Consider the following 21,168-nt stretch of genomic DNA (forward strand, 5'->3'; position numbering starts at 1 on the left):
TGCATTAGTCGGGGGGTTGGACCTTGCAGAAGTTCCAACCTGGCCACTGTTAACTTTCTTTTACACAAGGGCTCAACAATGAACAGAGGGCCTCTTACTTCAATACAGCCACCGACAGTGGTCTCTGAAAGACTATTGAGGCTAAGGTCTGTGTGAACTCAGGTAGTGCTGAGTAAAACAGAGCACATGCTGCCCGGGGAACAGCCTGAGGGAAGTCTGTGTGTAGTGAAATAATGCTAGTGGGTCCTTGAAGCGGTTCCAGTGGGCTTATGTCATAGAAAGGGATAATGGAAGGGTACTTGAAAAAGCTCTCAGGACTGGCAGTTGTGTTAGTAAGCCCGGAGCTTAGTAACAGAAAAAAAAAGAGAACATTCTAAGAAACCCAGAAACATAACCTTTACTCTGGCAGCTGAAATAGGCAGTCATTTCAATTAACTGAGCTTTCTTTTTTTTTTTTTTTTTTTTTTCCCGGTCCCATCCCTGTCGCCTCCTAGTGAATTTTGGTATTTTGCTCTCAGTTTTTAACGAAATTTCGTTCAGCACTTTTTCATCAATTGGTTGTGCTGACTCTAGCAGATCTGACAGGTCTCCTTTCTGTCAGTCACAGCAAGCCAAATTGAGGCTTGTACAAAATAGTTTTCCTCAGCTAAACCCCTGAGACCACTTTCCTTAGTAACATGCTTTTAAGAACCTGAACTGTAAACTCACAGTAAACAGCACTGTGTGCAACATGGCAAGTCTCGTCTTCGTTAACACAAAAATGTATCCACAACCATTCAACAGAAATAGGTCTAACTGTAGCTTTTATACATAAGGTAAATGGTGAGAGGTCAGTATGACGTACAGCAAACCAAATACAACTGTGTTTAAACTTTAGATCTCTTCAAAAACTTTAGAAAAATGCAGTGCTGGTGCCTCCTGATGGCTCAGAAATACAAGTGCATGCAAATGTGGAATCACAGTGTAGAAATAACTGTGTGGATTATACTTTCTTTCAAATGCAAAATCAGTAAGTGCTGTATTTATTGTTTACTTGTTTGTTTATTTGTTTGTTTCTTGATTATTTGTCTATATCCGTAGCGAATTCTCGTTACCTGTTGAAGAGCTTTTAACCATACACACAATATGCGTTGGTAATATGATGAAACCATTTAAACTGTAATTAATACCTGACTTGGAAAATGACCAAAGAAACTCGTGTTCCTCCGCTAAAACATGAGGAGGATCAACAAATTATGTGCGTTATCTCACAAGAAGAATAGTAATTACCTCCCACCACCAGGGGACGCTGCATAAAAATTTATGGATACCGAAAGAGGCGCTCTGAAGTCAAACGCTGCTCTACGCCTCAACAAAACAAAGAGCAAAGTGGCCCATTACAGATCTGGCTAGTTGGACATCTAGGCTGGCTTACATTATAAATTATGGGAAAGAAGCATAAAAAACACAAATCAGAGAAACACGCATACGACGGTAAGCAAGTGGAAAATAATGTATCTTGGACAGAGTGTCAGCTGTATGTACTGGCAAAATTAGCTTTTTGGTTGGACCTGCTTTATAACTATGCTATTCTGGTAGCTAGCTAGCATATCTGCTATGGTAATACCTGGGATAGCTGCGTACGACCTAATGTTATTGTCATCTGATAGTGGTCGATCAGCACCAGCTGGTGTTAATGTAAGTCACTGAGATTTGACTTCACCTGTATGACACGTTAGATGATAAGAGGAACGTGGAGGTCTAGAAATCCGTTAAGTTTTTGTGCCGGCTAACAGACGTGTGTTATGAACTGGTATCATGGTTAACTTCCCCATATCGTTAGCGAAATAACTATGATAAAAGGCAAAACATTAGCAGTTTGTCAGAGAATATAACTTATTTTTTTGAGGATATGAGCATATACATATAACTTGAACTTATATTTAACAGGCAGCACAATGGATCCACTAGGGGAAGTAACGGTAGTTATGTTGTTCACTTGGACTGATTGATTAATTATGCAGCCTAAAACTTTCTGTAAGTTATATTCGACATTTGTAACGTTACGAAGTGCAAATAATACAGACCAGCTGTGCGAACGCTAAATAGCACGGAAGTCCGTTTGTCAGTTCCTTTTTGTTTCTCGTCAAACTATTTAACATTGTTTATTGCGGGGCTGTACACTCGCTTACTTATAACGACATACACCAGAGAGGCGATTACTGTACGGAGACCACTTTGTCACGCTTTTAAGTTCATTTAGCCTCCTTGTGCATCATCAACGCTTAGTTTTGTACTGACGCGCCACATCTCACCGATTCCTCTCCGCAGAGTACGTTGAGCGGCCACTTAAGCTCGTTTTAAAGGTGGCGGGCACTGAAGTTACCACAGGAACGTCCAGCCTAGAGAACCTGTATGACGAACAGGCAGACTACGACAAACACAAGGATAAGAAAAAGAAGAAGAAAAAGAAAGAAGAGAAGGAACGAATCAGCCCCGTTTCGCCAGCCGATGAGAAGAGAAAGAAAAAGGTGAGTAGTGATGAGGTTGTCTGTGGCACCAACCGGGGATGTCAGAAATACTAGCCGACTAATTTTAAAAGTTTAGCATTGGAAGTTAGTATTAGAAGTTTTACTGACAGTACTGTTCCTCTACAGCCAGAAACAGATGATAAACCATGTATTTTCTCGGACCCTGTTTTCATGTGACATTAAAATGTAACTCCGGTTGAATCTAAAATTAGACCTTTTGCAAACAGTTGTTTTTCTTCGTGAAACTTTTCTGAATGTGAAAAAGGAGTAAGTGTGACCATGGAACTGAAATAAGCATAAACTGAGCTGTTTGAACAGTTTACAAAACTGTACTCCACTTAATGCAGTCTTTTCTCTTATTACTCTCCCGATCACACACAAAAATTATTACATGAAGTTGTAGTCCATGCCCACTACCTATCATTATACACAGGGAAGGCAATGCAGACAGAATTAGCACATCTCAGATCTCATTTTGATATACTGAATGTAAATACACAGGCATTGCTACATCTTTTTTTTTTTTTGTATGAGCCAGACGTTATTTTTCAATTCCAGATGTTGTGTCTGATGAGGGTTACAAACGAAGATCGACTTTTTGTGTTGGATAGAACCTTCCGTAAGCTTGTGCAATTGATTGATGTTTGTGTTGGTGCCGTGTTGTGTTGTGTTGTTTAGATGACAAAGAAAAGGAAAGGCCAGGACTCGATGGACGCAGATTGGGATGACAGAGAACAGAGCCGAACTCCCGCCCAATCGGATGTATCTCAGGACAAACCGCTCACGCCGTCTCTCGCCAAGATGGAAGGTAGCGTGACGGAACCCGTTTTTTTACCCCCGCTTGCAGCTAAGATAGAAAACCTTCCACCTGTGGCTGCTCCTTCGTTTTCTTCTGGGACGCTTTGTAATTTTCTTTATTCTCTGTTCATGCAGAAAAAGAACAGACACCCCTGCAGGAGGCCCTGAGCCAGCTCATCAGGCAGCTTCAAAGGTATCTCTACTGTCTGCTCACCTCCTACTCGCACAGCATGGGAGAGCGCACGGATATAGGACAGGACGTTATCACGCTCCGGTTAAATATTACAGACACGTCCTACCGCTTCAACAAGTCAGCCTTGTTGCTTTGATTTAGAAAAGTTGTGAGAAATGCTTGGGAAATTAAATCTATTCTCATATATGAGTAAGAAAGGACATATGGTGCATAGGCAGTAAGTCTGTTAGATCTCTGACTTTCCCGGTCTTTTTTCGCTGTCTCGATGAATAGTTCTCTTTTAGAGGTCGGTTGCCAAACTTGACCTAACACGATGCAGGCCCGAATGCCATCCAAGTAAAATTCAGCCTGTGACCTTCCGCTTGTAAAAGCATTTACTCACCAAACACCACTGGTAGATGCATTAGAGTACTACAATTCTTTGTAAATATTTTCAAGATGTTTTATTTGGCTGTCTGTTGTACATTGATAATGCACATTACTCAATTCATACTGTCTATAAATTATGTTGATATATTGCATATATTTTTGGTAATTATTTAGGAGAGTCATTGGAGAGCTATATCAAGTCTTGAAAAAAAAAAGCCATACAAGCAAGCCGTAGCTATCCACTGCATTAATCTAAAATGACTGTATTCAACATTAGCAAACACAGTCCTCTTACCAATATAGTGTATGTTCTCTTGACAGGAAAGACCCCAATGCGTTTTTCTCTTTCCCTGTGACTGATCTCATTGCTCCTGGTTACTCTATGATCATCAAGAGGCCAATGGACTTCAGCACCATGAAGGACAAAGTCAAGAAAGAGTACTACCAGTCACTGGAGGAGCTGAAGGTACTTCCACTCTCTTCTACCGTCACAAGAAGACAGATGTCTTTATATTTAGACAGATGTCTTTATCTCAGACAGCCTCCACGTTTTTCTCCTTTTTTAATGTTGTCGTGTCCGTATTGTTACACAGCTTGACTTTAAAATCATGTGTGAGAATGCCATGATTTACAACAAACCAGAGACCATTTACTACAAGGCTGCAAAGAAGCTGCTCCACTCTGGCATGAAGATCCTCAGCCCGGTGAGTGAGCAAAGCTTTTAGAGTTTCAGATGTTTGCGATAACCAGAGGGACGTAATACGGTTTCGCTGGACCTATGTGTCATTATGCAGTAATACCAGCAGAGGGCGATGGTGTAGCATGTACATATTGACCTACTCCAAGTGACAATCTCTTGTTCACAGAGATGTTCTGTCCAGTCTCTCACCTGTGCCTGTCCCTCTGTTTTAGGAAAGACTGGAGAGTTTGAAACAGAGCATTGAGTTTATGGCTGACCTGCAGACATCCAGCAGCCGGTCAGCAGAGGCCGGAGAAGAGGAGGGGGGTTCTGCCACAGACGCAACCAAAGAAGGCCCAGCACCCATGGATACCAGTGAGAACTCTCAGTCTCCTGGAGCTGCAAAGGACACTCCAAGGTGTGGTTTTCAAATCTTCCAACTCATCCTGAGCCAGTCATCACTAACCTTTAGGCAACAGTTTTGCAAAAAAAACCCAAAGGATATTGATTCTTTCCAGATCACAGCTTCCAAGTAATATGACACACAGATAGAACATGTCTCTCTTAGATTTGGAAGGTGATGTCACAGAGATTACAGAACCCCACGTGGTTTTCAGTATGGTATTTGGTTTCTCCAAGAACAACAGTCATGGGTTTCCATCGTCATGGTTACTTCCATAAGATTTTTTAGAACCTCCTTTCCTTGTCTGATTGAGCTCCCTACCCTGGGATGACAGGGCTGTGGAAAGAATCCAAAGCACCGCAGGGACGTTTTGCTCCATGTAAATCAGTTTTCCAGGGAGGAGGCGGCAGGGGCGGGGGTGGGGGGGTAGGAGAATGAAAGGAATGTGCTATAGCATGTCCAGTCCTGTGCATCTGCCGAGAAGAGCTCCATACCTGGGTTAAATGTCATCCCCAAAGCAGGGGAGCTCCCGCTCACAAAGCCGTCAAGTGAGGTGAAGCCAAGGGAGAACGGCAAGAGCAAGAGGAGTCACGAGATGTGCGGTACTCTGAGGATAGAGACAACGTAACGTGGAAAAAAAAAAAATATATATATATATATATATATATATATATATATAGCGACTGCCCGGTCTGCTGCTCTAATTCACCATGTGTTTCTAATGTCACGCAGTCAGTCAAATGTAACGGCGTTTCTTTCAGCGTCCATGAACACCATGAATGCCTTCTCTCTCGCCTTTCTGCCATATTTTCTTTACTTTACTTGTATATTTTCTGCTGTTAGACCATGAAAGTTAGTGGGTAGGCTTGAAGAAGGCATTGTGCTGAAGTGTTGTGTTACTACGGAAGCCGACCAGAGCAGCTCTGTAGCATAGCGTGAAACGACTTATCTAAGACGTGACCCCTGTGTGTGAATGCAGAAATCATTCGGTCGGCAGTTTCTAACCCATTTCACCTCTCCTGCTTAACGTTCCCCAGTAAGGACAAAGATTCAAAAGAAGATGCACAGAATAGCATCAGCCAGGCAGAGAAAGATCTGGAAGAGATCCGGAAGATTATTGAAGATTCTGGAGGCAAACTGTCTAACAGAGCCCTACAGTGTGAGGTGAGCAGAATGCAGAGAACCTTTCATCTATATGGACTGTAGTGCAGCTGTTTTCATTCTCTGCATTGGACAGTAGGGCTATTTGAGTGATGGGACTGAAAGGGGATTGAAAGGGCTTTTCTGTTGCGGCCGTGCATTTTCAGACGGTTCCGTTTGTAAATGTTTCTCTACCATTTGAACGTTCGGCAGGTGGAGTTTGAGAGACGGAAGCCGGACGGTACGACCAGTCTGGGGATTTTAAACCCAGCGGATCTGTCCGCTGGAGGTATGGTCATCCCTTCATCTTATCCCCCATGCACAGAGAATATTACATTTGGCACTGGCAGATCAGTGCGTGTTAGACACACACACACACACACACACACACACATACACACACAAGCACAAACACAAACAAATAAGCAAGCATAATTGACCCTGTTAACTTTGTTCTTCACAGAAGTGCAAACTTGTATGTAAATTGGTTGGATCCGGGTCGCCAGCAAATTGCCAGCGTTCATTTGTTTTGTAAGCTGTGTTTGTATGTGCCCTGCAGATCCTGGATACTGCCCTGTCAAGCTGGGTATGATGGCAGGGCGCCTACAGAGCGGCATCAACACCATGCAGGGCTTCAAAGAAGACAAGCGGAACATGACTACACCGGGTAACACAGCCAGCAAACTCTGCCATTGTGTTCATATTCTGTCCGCTGTCATTTTGTGCGTCACTCAGACCATGTGAGCTTCAGACAGTTCATTTCTTGGGGCTTAACATAATATGAAACAGTTGAAATGCTTATCTGGAAAGTTCCCTCATGCACAGTGTGGAGATTGGCAGTACAGAGGCCAGCCAAAGGTCTGGCTTACAGTTGGCTTAAATCGCGCATCTGTTTGGCCATGACTACTTACTCTTCACTTACAATAATATGATTTCATTACAGCTCATATGCCGTTTACAGCCAGTGCGCTGCTTGTATTGGCAAGCCACTTATTAAATGAATGGTTCGTTATAACACATAAAATGTGTTTTTCGGTTTCTTTACGTTTTGGGGCTTTATAGAAATGGCCAGAGACTGTAATTTTGAGCCGATCTCTGAGACATCCCTTTAAACTTTGCGAAGTGAGAAAAACAGCAAAGACTGGTGTTTGGAATGTTCGCCCGCATGAAGGAAAATTTCAGGAGCGGCCAAGTAACACATGGCCAAAACATTTCCTCTTTGGTTTTGAAATACAGTGGAGGCCTTTTTAAACAGACTGTATAATAAAGTAATAGTTTATTTATCATAGCATCGGTCTGCTATAAATTCTCAAAATATCAGGAGATATTTTCACCTTCGGAGGTTTTTGAGCGCGTTACGTCGTCGCTTTTGAGAATGGAGGTGTCCTGGATGGAAAAACTCGGATGGCGCCTCAGTACTCGTCACGTGTTTTCTCCGCGCGTTTTCTACGTGCGTTTAACAGCGGACCGACGCGCGGCGAGAGAGCTAATGTACATGTGCATCCTTCTCTCTCACAGTCACATACTTGAATTATGGTCCATTCTGCTCCTACGCCCCCACGTACGACTCCACTTTTGCCAACATCAGTAAAGAGGAGTCGGATCTCCTCTATTCGTTCTATGGAGAGGACTCCAACCAGCAGGGCTCAGAGAGGTATGCGCACTATATCAAAAAAAAAGATCTCATTGTAATTCCAGCGTACAGTTCCGTGGAGATAGAGGTCGTTATCCTGATACTGACTTCATGAATTTGTAGGTTGAAGTGCCTAGTGCAGATTGTAAACCGGTGCTGTCTGGTATCCGTGTGGATCAGACATTCAGCCGATGGGGCCAAAAAATGGCAGAATTTTAAACCTGATTAATATATGTGTGTGCAAACACTCTCACAGACGTGTGTGTGTGTGTGTGTGTGTGTGTGTGTGTGTGTGTGTCAGCAGCATTGCCGATTTCCTGTCCAAGTCTGAAGAGCACATGAACCGACTGGCCGACAACGTCCTGGATTCGCTGACCAATGGGGAACACTCCCGCTCTCTGAAGGAGACAGAAAGCGTAAGGACCAAACTCTGATCTCTCCGTCTCCGATTTTACAGCAGTGCTTCCGCGAGCTGCGGTTGTTAGCTCATTACGGAGCTCTGAGAATAAGCATTAGCATTACTCTCATTCCGGTTGCATTAGCAGACAGACAAGTCCGCGTTCTGCGTCAGGACTGATTGGCGGAGAGCTTTCCAAAACTTCCCGTCAGCTGTTTTCACTTAGCAGCTCATTTTCTTTTACATGGAATTTGCTCGACGCTCCTGATTAATCAGTTTGTTTGGATTTTTTTTGTCAGTTCTGACTTCAAAGCCGTTGTTAAATGAGAATATTCTAACTGTGATTCTGTGCTCCTCGACTGGTTAGAATAACCAGGCAAGGGAGGTGCCTGTAGAGGGCTCTCGGACTGCAGATGGGGTTGAGGTAAGGAACACAACAGGTAGCAACTTTATAGCATTAGAGAAATGAACTGCTTTTCGCCAGACTTCGTGACAATACACAGGAACAGGAAAAGTCTCCTAAAGACCCTCAGATCTCGGCATAACACAGCACCCAGCTAGGCAATGTGTGACGTGACATTCTCCTCGCATCAGTGACCACATGGATACGATTAGCGAGTCAGCAGTTACAAACGTCCATATAGACCATGGTTGTGACTGTAGATTTAGACCATCTTTTGAAGTGGATGCGGGCTTGTGTTTAGGTTTTAGTCTGAGCGCTCGGTCTTGTTCCGGCATGCCTCTGTCGTCTGGCTGTTCTCTCTGCCCACTGTGGTGCAGCAGCTGAGTAAACAGAAACAGTCTGCTCCCCTCTCTGCGTCACCCACAAGTGGAAACACACACACACACACACACCCGCGCGCGTGCGCATGCACACACCCTACTTGAGCTATGATGACTCTTTCATTCACACTCTCGCAGGGCTTTTGGAAGTATGCGTAATAACTGGAAAACTTAGTGAGTTCCCCCTCTGGAGTGTAGACTTGAGGGGGAAACTTCGCTTGGATCCGCGGTCGCTCGGCACACACTGTGTCTTCTGTCTGCACCCCCCCCCCCCCCCCCCCGCCCCCCCCCCCCCCCGCCCCCGTGCATGCTGTGCTTGGCCACATGCCAGACCCCCCTCTCACACTCCAGACGGGTGGAGTTCCCTCTCACTCCAGAAGTTTTTCTCAGAAGAGCGGCAAAGGCAGGGAACATAAAAATGCCGGTTCTCCGTCCTAAGCGCTCTGATCTCATGCCTCTGACCGTTTTGACTGACCTGTCTGCATCTCAGTACTCCAGGAGTTGAATTACTGCATAGGCGTCTATAAGATAAGCATTTGTTGCAAACAAACACACACACACACACACACACACACAAGCTATGAATACTGGTCTTAAAGGGACCTTTCAGAGAGTGGTTGGATGGATAAGGAGGGTATTTGATCCATAAGGTACAGTGAGCACTGTATTGTGATCCATTCCCTCTCTCCCTGTGCTTCAGGTTGTTAGATCAGAGCCCAGCGGTGGGAACGGTGTGGCGGCACGCAGCTCAGCGATGAGTCTGGGGTTAGATTTCCTACCAGAGACCTTCAACTCAGAGGGTAAGAATTTCATTCTCTCGCCAAAAAAATAAACGTACGTGTTATCTCAAAACCGCTATTCAAATGTAAACGGACTTTAGCTCTAATCCTCAAAAATGATCCAGTATACTTTAAGAGTGGAGCTGTTGTAAGACACATAGTCAGAGGATGACCTGTATCAGTTTTATATATATATATATATATATATATATATATATATATATATATGCATATATGGTCAGGACAGTAATCCAGCTGAGAACAGTAAAGCGTGATCTCGCACTGTATCCTGGGCTCTGTCTGGAAAAAGGCTAATAAGAGCAGGTGTTGCAGATTAGAGATGTTGTTCGGGAGTGAACTCACATGTGATCTCCGTGTGCCACAGAAGCCGAGCTCTTCCAGAAGAAGCTGGATGAGACAACGCAGCTGTTGAGGGACCTGCAAGAAGCTCAGAGAGAAAGACTCAGTGCCAAACAGCCCCCCAATCTCATCTGCCTGCTCGCCCCCACCCCTAAGGAACTCCAGCTCGGTAAGGTCCAGTCAGAGCCAGCTGGGCACAGGCCCCCGGCTGGCCCGATCAGAACCGACCGGCTAAGGGTCAGCGAGGAGCAGCTGGATGGGCGTATGGGGCGGGACTACCTCGTTTATTGAGTTCTTCTGTTGGTTTTTTTTTTTCGTAAGGATTTGACGAGCGCCTTATTTGTTTTTGATATGGGGGTCCTTCATGCACCCTTTGTTCAGTAACAAGATTCTAGCAACAGACGGCACTGATGTTGACCTCTGGATTGCCTGTTTCAGCATCAGTGGAGCTGTACTGTATCATGTAATGAGTAAAGTGATGAGTCCATTCCCATTTAGATGTATTATTGCTCCACAAACATCACCAGGACAGATTTTTCTTTTGTGTCTGCTTAGCTTTTTAAACTGACATTCTGTTTTGTGCGTCTGTGCAGCGGAAAAGGTCACCGAAAACCTAGCCAAACTGACCAGTCAGGTCGGACCTGGAGATGTGACCAGCGTGTATGGGATTAGAAAGGCTATGGGTGTCACACTGCCGCCTGAACCAGAGGGGCCTCTCATTGATCTCACTACAGGTAAAGCAAGCACACGCGCACACACACGCACGCACAAACACACACGCATATTTTTGATGTACTTTTTGACAGGCCTTAATAGGAGCACTTCACTTAAACTGTCTCTCATAAAGCTGCATGCTGTGTCAGAGGTGTAGGAAAGACTCCTGTCATTATGACGTTTTATGACAAAATGAAGTGCAGCTAACTGACACAGTCGCCAAAGCGAACATAACTTAACATAAAACGCATGGTTGAAGCAGTATGTTTTGTAATGAATTATAGTCCATTGCGTATTGCAGTGTACATTTTGAAGAGTGTTGATGCAGTGCTGAACTGTCAGTTTGTACAGTGATGCTTTGATACTAAAGAATGATCTTATGTTTTACAGTGAGAGATATGACGGAGCCGATGGAGAGTGTAAATACAGGTCAAGAGGACATCCCTGTCCTAGCAGTCTAAGCGTCCCAGTCCGAGCAATTCTCCATGTCCAAATGGTGCTGTTTTCTGTTTGAAGTTTGTATGCATTTCCTTCAATAAACACCTTTTTTTTTATAGTATTCCTTGTCCTTGGGCTGGAAAACACTATCGTTAGTAGAGCCATAAAGTATTGCCATAATTACTGGTATGCTTCGTTACATAATACATTAAGGTAAAATGAGAAATGGTACGAATCCAGCTGAGTCCAACAGACTGTTTACAGTGTGTAAAATGATTTATTACATACAGATATTGTACAAAAACACAGGAATATGCACACATACTCCTTATTGATACTGTCTACAGGGCTTGAGGCAACAGCATCAGACAGAGGCAGTAAGGTTAGCAGATAGCAGATAGAGATAACGTGGTAAGGTTGAATATAGTGGTTATAAGACAAGTCCGTTTTTAGAGGCACATAGAGTTTCTGTTGAGGTTTCATCGAGGTCTCATAATACAGCTATAGACAGACGAGAACCTGGCAGTAGCTAAGTCTCACAATGAAAGCACAGTGGGAAAAAAAAAAAAAACATCTGTGCTCTGCATTGCTGAAGGACTCAAATGGCACGAAACAGGCGGCAGTTGCAGCTATCATCAAGAGGCAAAATGACTTACAGAGAGGGCTTTCTGTGGTTCTCGAAGAAGTAACCACTGTGGTTGGTTTCAGTGAAGTTCAACATCATGTTGGCTCCTGTGTTCAGTTGCCTCATTGACATCACTGTCCTCTACGTTTTATTCTCTAAAGCTAATACCAACTGCAGTAGGTAACATGGCCTGGCCTTGACACTGAGAAGGGCCAGAGTCAGCAGTTTAAATACTAGAAAGTTAAAAGTCAGCAACAAAAAACTCAAAAAGCTGTAATCCACATATAAAAGGCATCAGGCCACATACTTGCTGTTAGAACTTTGATTGTACTTCTGCAGTTTTTTTTTTTTTTTTTTCTTTCATTTTGTCACAAATGATTAAAAAATAATAAGTTCCTTTTCATTTCTCCACAAGAACACACATATCCGGACACAAACAACATATGTTTCTGACAATGAAACACTTAAGTATCTTACACCAGTGCTTTACATTACACAGTAATAGAGGAAAACAGACAGCCCATCAGCGTTGCAGTCAGCTAACTCTGGGCGGTAGATATTTGGCTTTAGAATGAGTTGCCATTGTCCTGTCAAGGCAACTACAGCAATGAAAGAAAGGATAAAAGAAATAACAAAATAGTACGATTCAAAATGGTAAAGGGGGGGGGGGGCACATTTTCGTTAGGCTAATGAAGAGTATGTACAGTACAAAGAAACATAATCCAGCAGCAGTCCAAAACTTCACATCATACTTCATATTAGGATTCCCATTTTTTAAGTCGCCAAAGTAAGACACGTCGATTATTTCCACGCGTGCTATTCAATCCAAAAGGCGGCCCTTATCTCGTGTGCAAACGTAACATTTCCGCAGGTCCACCGGTGGTCGTCCTCTCTGCGCTGGAGTCTGGAACTTCCGTGGTTTTCTCAAATCCGATTTTCCCCCAACAGAAGCAGAGTCAGATGATCATTCATAGGTCAGGTGTGTCGCGTGCTGTTCGAGCAGCTTGTTGATGTTGGATGCGTTGGTGGTCCAGGAGAAGTCCAATGCTGAGGAGTCCGGGTGGCGTCTCAGCTCAGACCTATTCCTTGCTGTTTAGTCATATCCGTGCACACAAAGAAGGTCCTCAACTCGCCTTTACCCTTCACATTTATCAGCCCCCGACACTCACACGAATAACCCAGCTTCTGCAGGACGTCCGCCGTCTCCTCCGTCACCTAACACACACACACACACACACCACAGATAATGATTTTATCCCAATCTCATTTCAGAACATTAACAACATTTTCATTATATTACTAAACAAACTGAAAGGTCTGAGAGAAACACAAAACCATCCCTCCAGAATTAGTCTGGAAGTAAACTTAAAAAAACAACAACAAAAAAAAACTCATTAGTGCTAAAGTAAAGCATATGTCACTGCATACCACTCAGTGTGTTTGACTGTACTTTTTCTACCATTAAATAACAGTATTGTGCTCTGTGGTTTGTATCCATTATGAATGATATTAGCACTCTGACTGTGTGAGATATGAAATAATTGGGAGGCAGTACCTGTATTTTACCAAGCTCTCCTGTGCTCTCCATCCTGCTGGCTACATTGACTGTGTTCCCCCAGATGTCATACTGAGGCTTCCTCGCCCCAATTACTCCAGCTATCACTGGGCCATGGTTAATGCCTATAGTGTATGCAAAATAATTACTAACACAAAGACATACATTTGAAAACATGTACCCTATGTTATGTGATACATATTACTGGGTGTTAATGTAGTATCATCTGTCACTCTATACAGTAATTACTGTGTAGGCAGAAACCGGTCTGTTGTTCTTATGTCCAATATGTTGCTACCAGTTTCTTTTGATGTACAGTTCTGCTCTACTCACATAACAATATGTGTTTACTGTCTAACCTAAAAGTTAGACACACCACCAGCTGTTCAAAAGGCCAACAGCATTCATTGTTTCATGCTTGAAACTTGGTTGAGTTTCAAAACATATATACACAGTGAAAACTCAGGAGGTAACTTCTATCTCAATTGTACCAGATCCAGGGGAAGTCCTCCCTATTTACCTGACTTAACTGAAAGCCATTTGTAATGAACTTCACTGTGTACATAAGATGCACTTTTCTCCAAGTTCCAATACACACACACACACACGGTGTGTACAAGATGCATCGAAGCAGTTTCTCTGATATCTATAACCTCTTTTCCAAAGCAGCTGCCAAAAGCAAAAGAGTGCAATGCCTCCTTTTTAATAAAGGATCTTTACAGAAGATATCTGAGGACTTGATTTTGTTATTCTACTTCCAAACTTGATTTTAGACACAAACGTAGATAAGCAGAGGATTCTTATGAACAACGTATATACGATCTATTTCATGCAAGATACGCATGTCTACGTTTTCAGAAAAATATTAGTGTGTGCTTTGTATCCCTGAGATATTGTAAATGTTTTGTTTCTCAGCTGCTGAAATCATTTTTTTTTGCAGGGGATCATCTCATAAGTTCACATCAGCGGCCTGTTCCGAAAGCAGCTGCAGACAAGAGCGTTCACACAGAACCACCGCCTTTTGAAAGCAGCAGTGGGGCCAATTTAATGATCTGTGCCTAATGTATCTTGGGAGAACCCTTCTGACAGATGTCGGGGAAAATTGTTAATGATTGTGGTATCGGGCCAATACCACAGTTACTTGCTCTGTCAAGCACCAACGCAGAAAGAAAGCCATACTCGACAGCTACAACACTTACTGCTGTCATCAGGGCAATGTGAAGACCACATAACCATTAAAAATTAATAGAGAGGGGATGTGAGGCAGACAAAATCACTCATCTATTAACTGCTGATGAAGCTTGCGTTAGCCGGGACTTACCCACACGTAGCCGGAAGTTGTTGAAAGAATGTCTGTTTATTCCGTCCAGTTTTCCGATCAGTGCGATAGCGAACTCAACCATGATTCCAATTTGAGCCTGCTGCCTTTCCCGGTCCTGACACAATACACATCAGTCAACAATATACACTCAGTGGCCACACAACAGATGTGAGACAGAAACGCTATTGTGAGAAAATGTGTTTCAAGTCTAATAGACAGGGTGATCAGATTCAACTGAACTGAGGAAGCATCAGCTGGAACCTTTAGATATTTAAATGGAAATTTGAGTCCAGACTGGGACAAATCCTTTGAGGCAGAACAGACAGCTACCAACCTGGTTATTCTCCTGTCCTGGTGTTCCACTGAGCCCAGCTGCAGCCATGTATGTACTTCCAATGGTCTTAATCTTCTCCACTCCACTGAATTTGGGCTTTGACAGCAGCTGGTAGAGAGAAAGAAAGAGAGAGAGGGAGAGGGAGAGAGTGTGTGAGTGCAACCTGATGACAGACAGCACTGAGACACATTACTACAATACATTCTTAACACGCCCAAGCCACTAACCTCGTCAAAGTCGGCGATGATTTCGTTGAGGAGCCTTAAGCACTCTAGACCCTCTTTATTGATGTCGCATTCTGTGTAGAACTCTTTGAAGTCCGGAACAGAAGCAAACATCACACAAACGCAGTCATATGATTTGTAATACAAATCCTGGTGAGAGAGAGAGAGAGAGAGCGAGAGAGAGAGAGAGAGAGAGAGAGAGAGAGAGAGAGAGAGAGAGAGAAGGGCCAGCAGAACAAAATAGATTCAGACGGAAGATACACAAAAGCAGTCATTTAACTTCAGTTAAACTAATATCAAACCAAGATTGTCCTGTAGGACAACAGATTGTAAATAGGCTACTTGTATTGGACTATAGTAACTTTTTTATACTTGTGAAATTTGTCTTTGTAAATTATGACCATTGTAATGTTAAATTTGAAACAAATATCAGAAACATATTTTAGTGACACAATAGTTCACCACTCAAACACAAACACAAACACGGAATGGAGTGAAGGAACTGTCCTTTGCGAAATATGACAGGTGATGAGCACTGCAGAGTTCAACAGCCAGGTGGAAACCAGTAATATGTACATTCCCAAGACTCCTACACAGTCTTACACATACGCGACCATACAGCAGCTGGAAAAAAGTCTTTAACCCCAGGGCAAGGAAATAGTTTGGATAAAAGCTATGTTGCAAGGATGAGCCATAAATCTTGTAAACAAAATGTAATTTAAATGATGACAAACAGTGATATCATTATATAAACATGATATTGCAGCGTGAAGTCAGCTCGCTGCAACTTTACCACACAGCATTCATTTTCTTCCAACATAAATATAATAAGCTTTTCATACAAACTTTGAAATATTCATCCACCACACCCTGAGCTGAAATGCCTTCAGAAGGCCCGGAGTTATATTCAAGCCTTATTCAGACTAAGTCACTCTGTTCTGTTCGACAAAGTGAAAATCAGCGAGATTAAACTCAGGAACATACCCACTGCAGTGGGTTCCACAGCTTTCATTAATTTCAGTGAGAGAGAAAATCCTATGGCTCCAATTTGGGGATCTGCTCTGACATCACAATCCTTTCATTCATTATTTTATTTTCATTCTCAGGTGAAAGCTGAGCCGTCTTTGGATCCATCACTCTCTCATCCCTCCCTCTGTCTCACTGCTCTGCCGTGCATCTGGCCTGCCTCTGAACCTAAGCAGTGCGTCATTCTGCCTGTATGTTTGTTTTGATCCAAAAGTCCCCGTGCTGCTGGGATTAGCTGTATTTATACTGTGAGTCAGGATTAGTACAAGCACTATTGGAGTTTGGAGATGAAACATCGCAGCCAACTAATCCCATATAAACAAAACATAAAAGCAATAAAAAAAAAAGAAAAAAGATTAATACTACATAAAATTACACAGCACTACAAGACACTGAGTAAGCATGAACATCTCCACATCATGCAGGTTTCTTTTCTGCATAGTGCTATATGCAGAGGTGTTATATGTCTCTTTGAAAGGTGGCCAGCGAACAAAATATAAATTTTGCTGGCGTATGTCTGAGATTTCCAGCAGAGAAGAAAATCATCTTTCTTTTTTTTTTTTTTTTCTTATTGTAAATGTATTTGTCCCCAGGCCGTAACCATGTACAGGAACGTGAGAATATCATATCTGAAAGTGCTCATTTACCCTGCATGTTTACGAACATGCCACTGGGATGAGGGGAATGTGAATATCTGAGTCGTATGAGAACTGACGTTCTCGCTGAACCTGAGTGTATGAATGTATGACGAGGGAGGGAGAGGGGGGGAGGAGTGTTGTCAGAAATAAACGACCTGTGCAAGCCCCAGGCTCAGGATGGGATCCCTTCATCTCTTTACCACTGGCCACACCAATGTTAACTCATTAGTGGCAACCCACACCAGATAAACTGCTGCGGTATATCCGAGACCTCATCCCGGAGATTCACGCTGCTGTGGAGCTTAGCTCCTGCCGTGAGCCGACACACCTGATTTAAATTAACGCAGCCGTTTTCCCATCATCTGAATATTAGAACCAGGTGGGTTAGATTAGTGCCGAAATAAAACCCAGCAGGTGAGAAGAGCTCTCCAAGAGGGAATAGCTAGCTCTGTATCTGGTCCCTCAGTTCCACGAGGAGAAGCGCCTGGGGCTTTGCTGCCCCGGGTGGGAATGGAAGCCACGTGTGAAAGTCAGAGACAGACGGATGGGTGAAATGGACTCAGCTGAATTCGTTGTCCGTGCTGAAGCCCTACCTTGTATTTCTCATTAAGTAAAGTGTTTGAGAGCAGTCCCACCTCGTTCTTCTTATTCTCTCCGACAAAGAGCGTGGCCACGTGGGCCGGCAGCACGTTCTCCAGCAGGAGCCGGTTCAGGTTCTCTCGCGTCTCGATCTCGTCCTGTTCCGTCTGGTTCTTATTCTTCAGCCAAAAGTCCTGCCGCCAGCAGTACTCGTTCTGAGAGGAAGGTGGGAGAAGATGTAGAGTAAGGATTGATGGGTTGTATTAAGTTATGAAGTGTTTTAATAATGCCTAATCCTGAATACGTTCAGAGTATGTGTGGTGTGTATGAAAGAATGGGTAAGGAATCATGCAAGTGTGATTGTATGTGAGTACGTACGAGAGTGCTTGCATTGACATGTGTAAAGTACGTGTGTGTGTGTGTGTGTGTACCTGACGTGAGATGAGGAGCATGGTGAAGAGGAACAGAGTAATGTAGACACAGCTCATACACTGTGGATGTTTAAAGAGTCCTGCCTCCTTCAGTGTCGCCAGAGAGGTGTTAGTCGCACAACATCTAAATCAGACACACACAGAGGAGACAAAAATCAGTCTAACAGCCTTATACCGAACATTCAAGAGACTCACAACAGGTCAATTATTAAAATATTACTGTAATATCTAATTCCCACCCTTTGGACAGTTTATCACTGTGCTTGTGTGTGCGTATACACGCTCATGCATGTGTGTGTGTGTGTGTACCTGGTGAAATTGTAAAGCACGCAGCCATAGCTGCTGAAGAGATGTTTTTGGGAGTAGAAGATGATGATGTAATAAGCAGTGGAGGCCAGGAGAAGAAAGGCCATCTTCACCTCAAAACTCACTCTTAGAAATACCCCACATGCGATCAATGCCAAGATACAACTGTACACTGAATACTGAGAGAGAGAGAGAGAGAGAGAGAGAGAGAGAGAGAGAGAGAGACCCTGTTATCATCATATCATTTGTAGATTATTATTACGTGAATATGACGTAAGCATAATTATTCGAATAATTTACGATCGTCACGCCATCTGTTATCAATCCGCTCAGTATATTTCCACTAACTGACACTAACTGAAAGAAAAAGAGAAACTTTAAGAGTCTGGAGAGCAAAGGGAGAATCCCAATAGAAATAAAAGAACAAATGAACCTAAGTGTATGGACATGTCCCCGTAGCAAAACAGACAGAAAGCTCAAATATTTAAACATCCCCAAAACCATTAAAATCTCCCTTGAACCGACCGTCAGGTAGAAGAGTTCGTCCTCATTGTGCCATGAGTGGTTGTTATAGGTGTCGGGCCCACATGTGAAGGGAGGTTGGGTAAAACCCTGTAGATGAAGAGAAGAAAATAATTTATCACTTATTTAATTTACAAAATTTTCCACCCTTGTTATCCATTTTTATGTGTGGGACATTAAGCTTTTATTTAGAGATGGAAAAACTTCCTTTGAATTGGATGAAACTGAAGTGAATGAAATATAGAAAAGCAGATCTCTTAATGGCTAATGCTGAGATAAATCTACTCTACACCACTTCACACACTTCACTCTCTGAATGTATTTAAACTGTTCCAGGGTTTTTCAAATCCAGCCCTGGGAACCCACAAGACAGTAACTGTTTGCTTTAACCCTTCATTTATATGCTCGATAAGACTTATCTGCAAATCAAGCTGCCTTTAATTAATTAAATGAAGAGAGACAGCACAGGGCTACGTTCGAAATGTTCTGTTCACCGTGTCTTGGTAAAAACCGAACTATTCCTAATACACTCAAGTTTAAATGATAGAGAAACACTGAAATGCCTGCTCACTGATCAGTGTTTTACTGCATGTACACATTAGTCAGTGTGAAGAGCACAGCCTTACCAGGTTAAAGACAGCAATGATTACGATGACCGCCGTGGCAACCGTTGCCAAGGGGAGGCGTACACAAGGCCTCTTTACCACTGCCTCTGAAACAGCTGGTAACCACTGACAAGAAGCTAGCTTCTCTGGGAACAATCTCTGAGAGAGAGAGAGAGAGAGAGAGAGAGAGAGAAAGACAGAGAGAGAGAGAGAAAGCAGGCACAGTTAAAAAAAGAGACAGACGAAGACTTTGATTTAAAGCCTTTTCGCTGTGCTCTTTTGTAAGTTGCTGTGGACAAAAGTGTCAGCCAAATTACTAAATGTAATGTACCTGTAAGAACAAAAGGACAAGGAGAAAAAGACAGCAGAATGAAAACTGAGGAAAATAGAAAATGATGCAGATGAAAAACAACTAAATGCTGCAACTATTATCAAAATAGTAGAAACATCCTGGGTGTAGGTGTGTGTGTCTAACTGGAGAATACACACACACACACACACACAGGATAATGGGGATGCTAAATGTCAGTCTGTTTTTAGAAAAGCTCCATTCCTTCGCCAACTAGTGTCTGAGTGGAACAGAACAGATCACAATCACCTCTTAAGAAGGAATGACTGTACAGACAGTGCTTTACATGCTTAACCAGGGCAGCAATAAAACCTGACATAGAGGATTGATTACCAACAACAACTGCACACACACACACCTCAAATAAAAAACATACACACAGTGGAAAAAACACGAACACGAACACTGACACACATGAACATCGAAAACCATGTACTCTACCATAAATAAACACTCACATGTAACCACAAACTTGTCTTTTCCAGTCACAAGTATTAACTAAATTAAGCCCCACAAAACCAGGAGCAGAAGCCAGTCTGACCCAAGACTAACCTGTAGGTGACCCGAAAAACAGATGCCTAGAGTTAACAGGAGGATACACGCCAACGCTGCAAAAGCCACACCCAGCTTTATAGGCCTGAGAGAGAGGGGATACGAAGAGCAGCAGACAGAGAGAGTGAAGAAACAGGTTTATGCATTCAATTTTACATGGCAAAGTTGTTTACAAGAAAAATGGTAATTTGCGATCGAAGCTTATTCAAGGTCATAAAGCATACAGCATCTCCAGATATTTTCCATTTCTTTTGTTTGTTATTTCTCCAAATGAATAGAAGTGACTGTAAAGAAAGTCAAAGGAACTCACTCTTTGGTCACCAACATCTGAATTACAAAGATACAGAAGAATATGAAAGTGGCACAGCCAATGTAGAATTTAAAGCCAGGCAGGTCTGTGAATCTGTACTGTAAGACAAGGAGAGAGACCCAGTTCACAATATGACAACTTTTCTGACATTCTCTCTCTTTTTTGTCTTTTTTTTTACATTTAAAATGTTGAAACATTGTCTCTGTTAGTTAAAAGCTGGACTGACTCTATGTGGCTTTTATGAGTAGACTGAAATTGAGTCTCTGTGTAGCACAGGTACCTGTTTCTCTAGCTCACTCTTAGTGAACCACAGAGTCAGACTCTGGATCTCCTCAGATGTCACCCACTGCCTGTAGTGAATACAGACAGACAGACACACACACACACACACACACATATGAGTCAAGCTTCAAAACAGACATTTCTCCGTTAAAGAGCAGTGGATTGTAGGATGGTCATTTCTGGGTCAAACTGTATAACATAATTAAGATTAAGACAAGGATATGAGAGAGAAAACTATACAAAAAGCTTCAGAAATCTGGTTTTCATAACAGTACGTATAAATGGATCCAGGTTTTGTACAACAGACCTCAAG

General features: G+C 42.9%; 2 protein-coding genes across 3 annotated transcripts in view; one reads left to right on the forward strand and one right to left on the reverse strand.

The window, feature by feature from the left end:
• The first annotated feature begins 1,380 nt into the window (after positions 1-1,380).
• brd7 (bromodomain containing 7) lies at positions 1,381-11,268 on the forward strand. Of its 2 annotated transcripts, none has more exons than XM_030765887.1 (16): positions 1,381-1,473; positions 2,311-2,510; positions 3,189-3,318; positions 3,444-3,501; positions 4,192-4,336; positions 4,464-4,574; positions 4,783-4,967; positions 5,990-6,116; positions 6,306-6,381; positions 6,652-6,759; positions 7,611-7,746; positions 8,027-8,141; positions 9,606-9,705; positions 10,070-10,213; positions 10,638-10,778; positions 11,149-11,268. In XM_030765887.1, the coding sequence occupies exons 1-16, from the start codon at positions 1,425-1,427 to the stop codon at positions 11,217-11,219; spliced, it is 1,896 nt and encodes a 631-aa protein (XP_030621747.1). In that variant the 5' UTR covers positions 1,381-1,424; the 3' UTR covers positions 11,220-11,268. The 2 variants fall into 2 exon arrangements, with proteins under 2 accessions (XP_030621747.1, XP_030621748.1); XM_030765888.1 differs by having other exon boundaries at positions 8,030-8,141.
• A 1,292-nt stretch (positions 11,269-12,560) lies between these two features.
• adcy7 (adenylate cyclase 7) overlaps positions 12,561-21,168 on the reverse strand; it is a 23,369-nt gene continuing 14,761 nt past the window's right edge. Inside the window, exons 14-26 of the mRNA XM_030794143.1 lie at positions 20,854-20,923; positions 20,574-20,671; positions 20,264-20,348; positions 19,384-19,521; positions 18,761-18,847; positions 18,239-18,414; positions 17,930-18,053; positions 17,555-17,713; positions 15,259-15,405; positions 15,032-15,139; positions 14,698-14,812; positions 13,377-13,501; positions 12,561-13,036 (exon numbers count right to left, since the gene is read on the reverse strand). Coding sequence (XP_030650003.1) covers positions 12,890-13,036; positions 13,377-13,501; positions 14,698-14,812; positions 15,032-15,139; positions 15,259-15,405; positions 17,555-17,713; positions 17,930-18,053; positions 18,239-18,414; positions 18,761-18,847; positions 19,384-19,521; positions 20,264-20,348; positions 20,574-20,671; positions 20,854-20,923 — 1,579 coding nt within the window. The 3' untranslated portion in view covers positions 12,561-12,889. The remainder of the gene's footprint in view (positions 13,037-13,376; positions 13,502-14,697; positions 14,813-15,031; positions 15,140-15,258; positions 15,406-17,554; positions 17,714-17,929; positions 18,054-18,238; positions 18,415-18,760; positions 18,848-19,383; positions 19,522-20,263; positions 20,349-20,573; positions 20,672-20,853; positions 20,924-21,168) is intronic.

This window comes from Chanos chanos, chromosome 2, assembly GCF_902362185.1.
Source record: "Chanos chanos chromosome 2, fChaCha1.1, whole genome shotgun sequence".
NCBI lineage: Eukaryota > Metazoa > Chordata > Actinopteri > Gonorynchiformes > Chanidae > Chanos > Chanos chanos.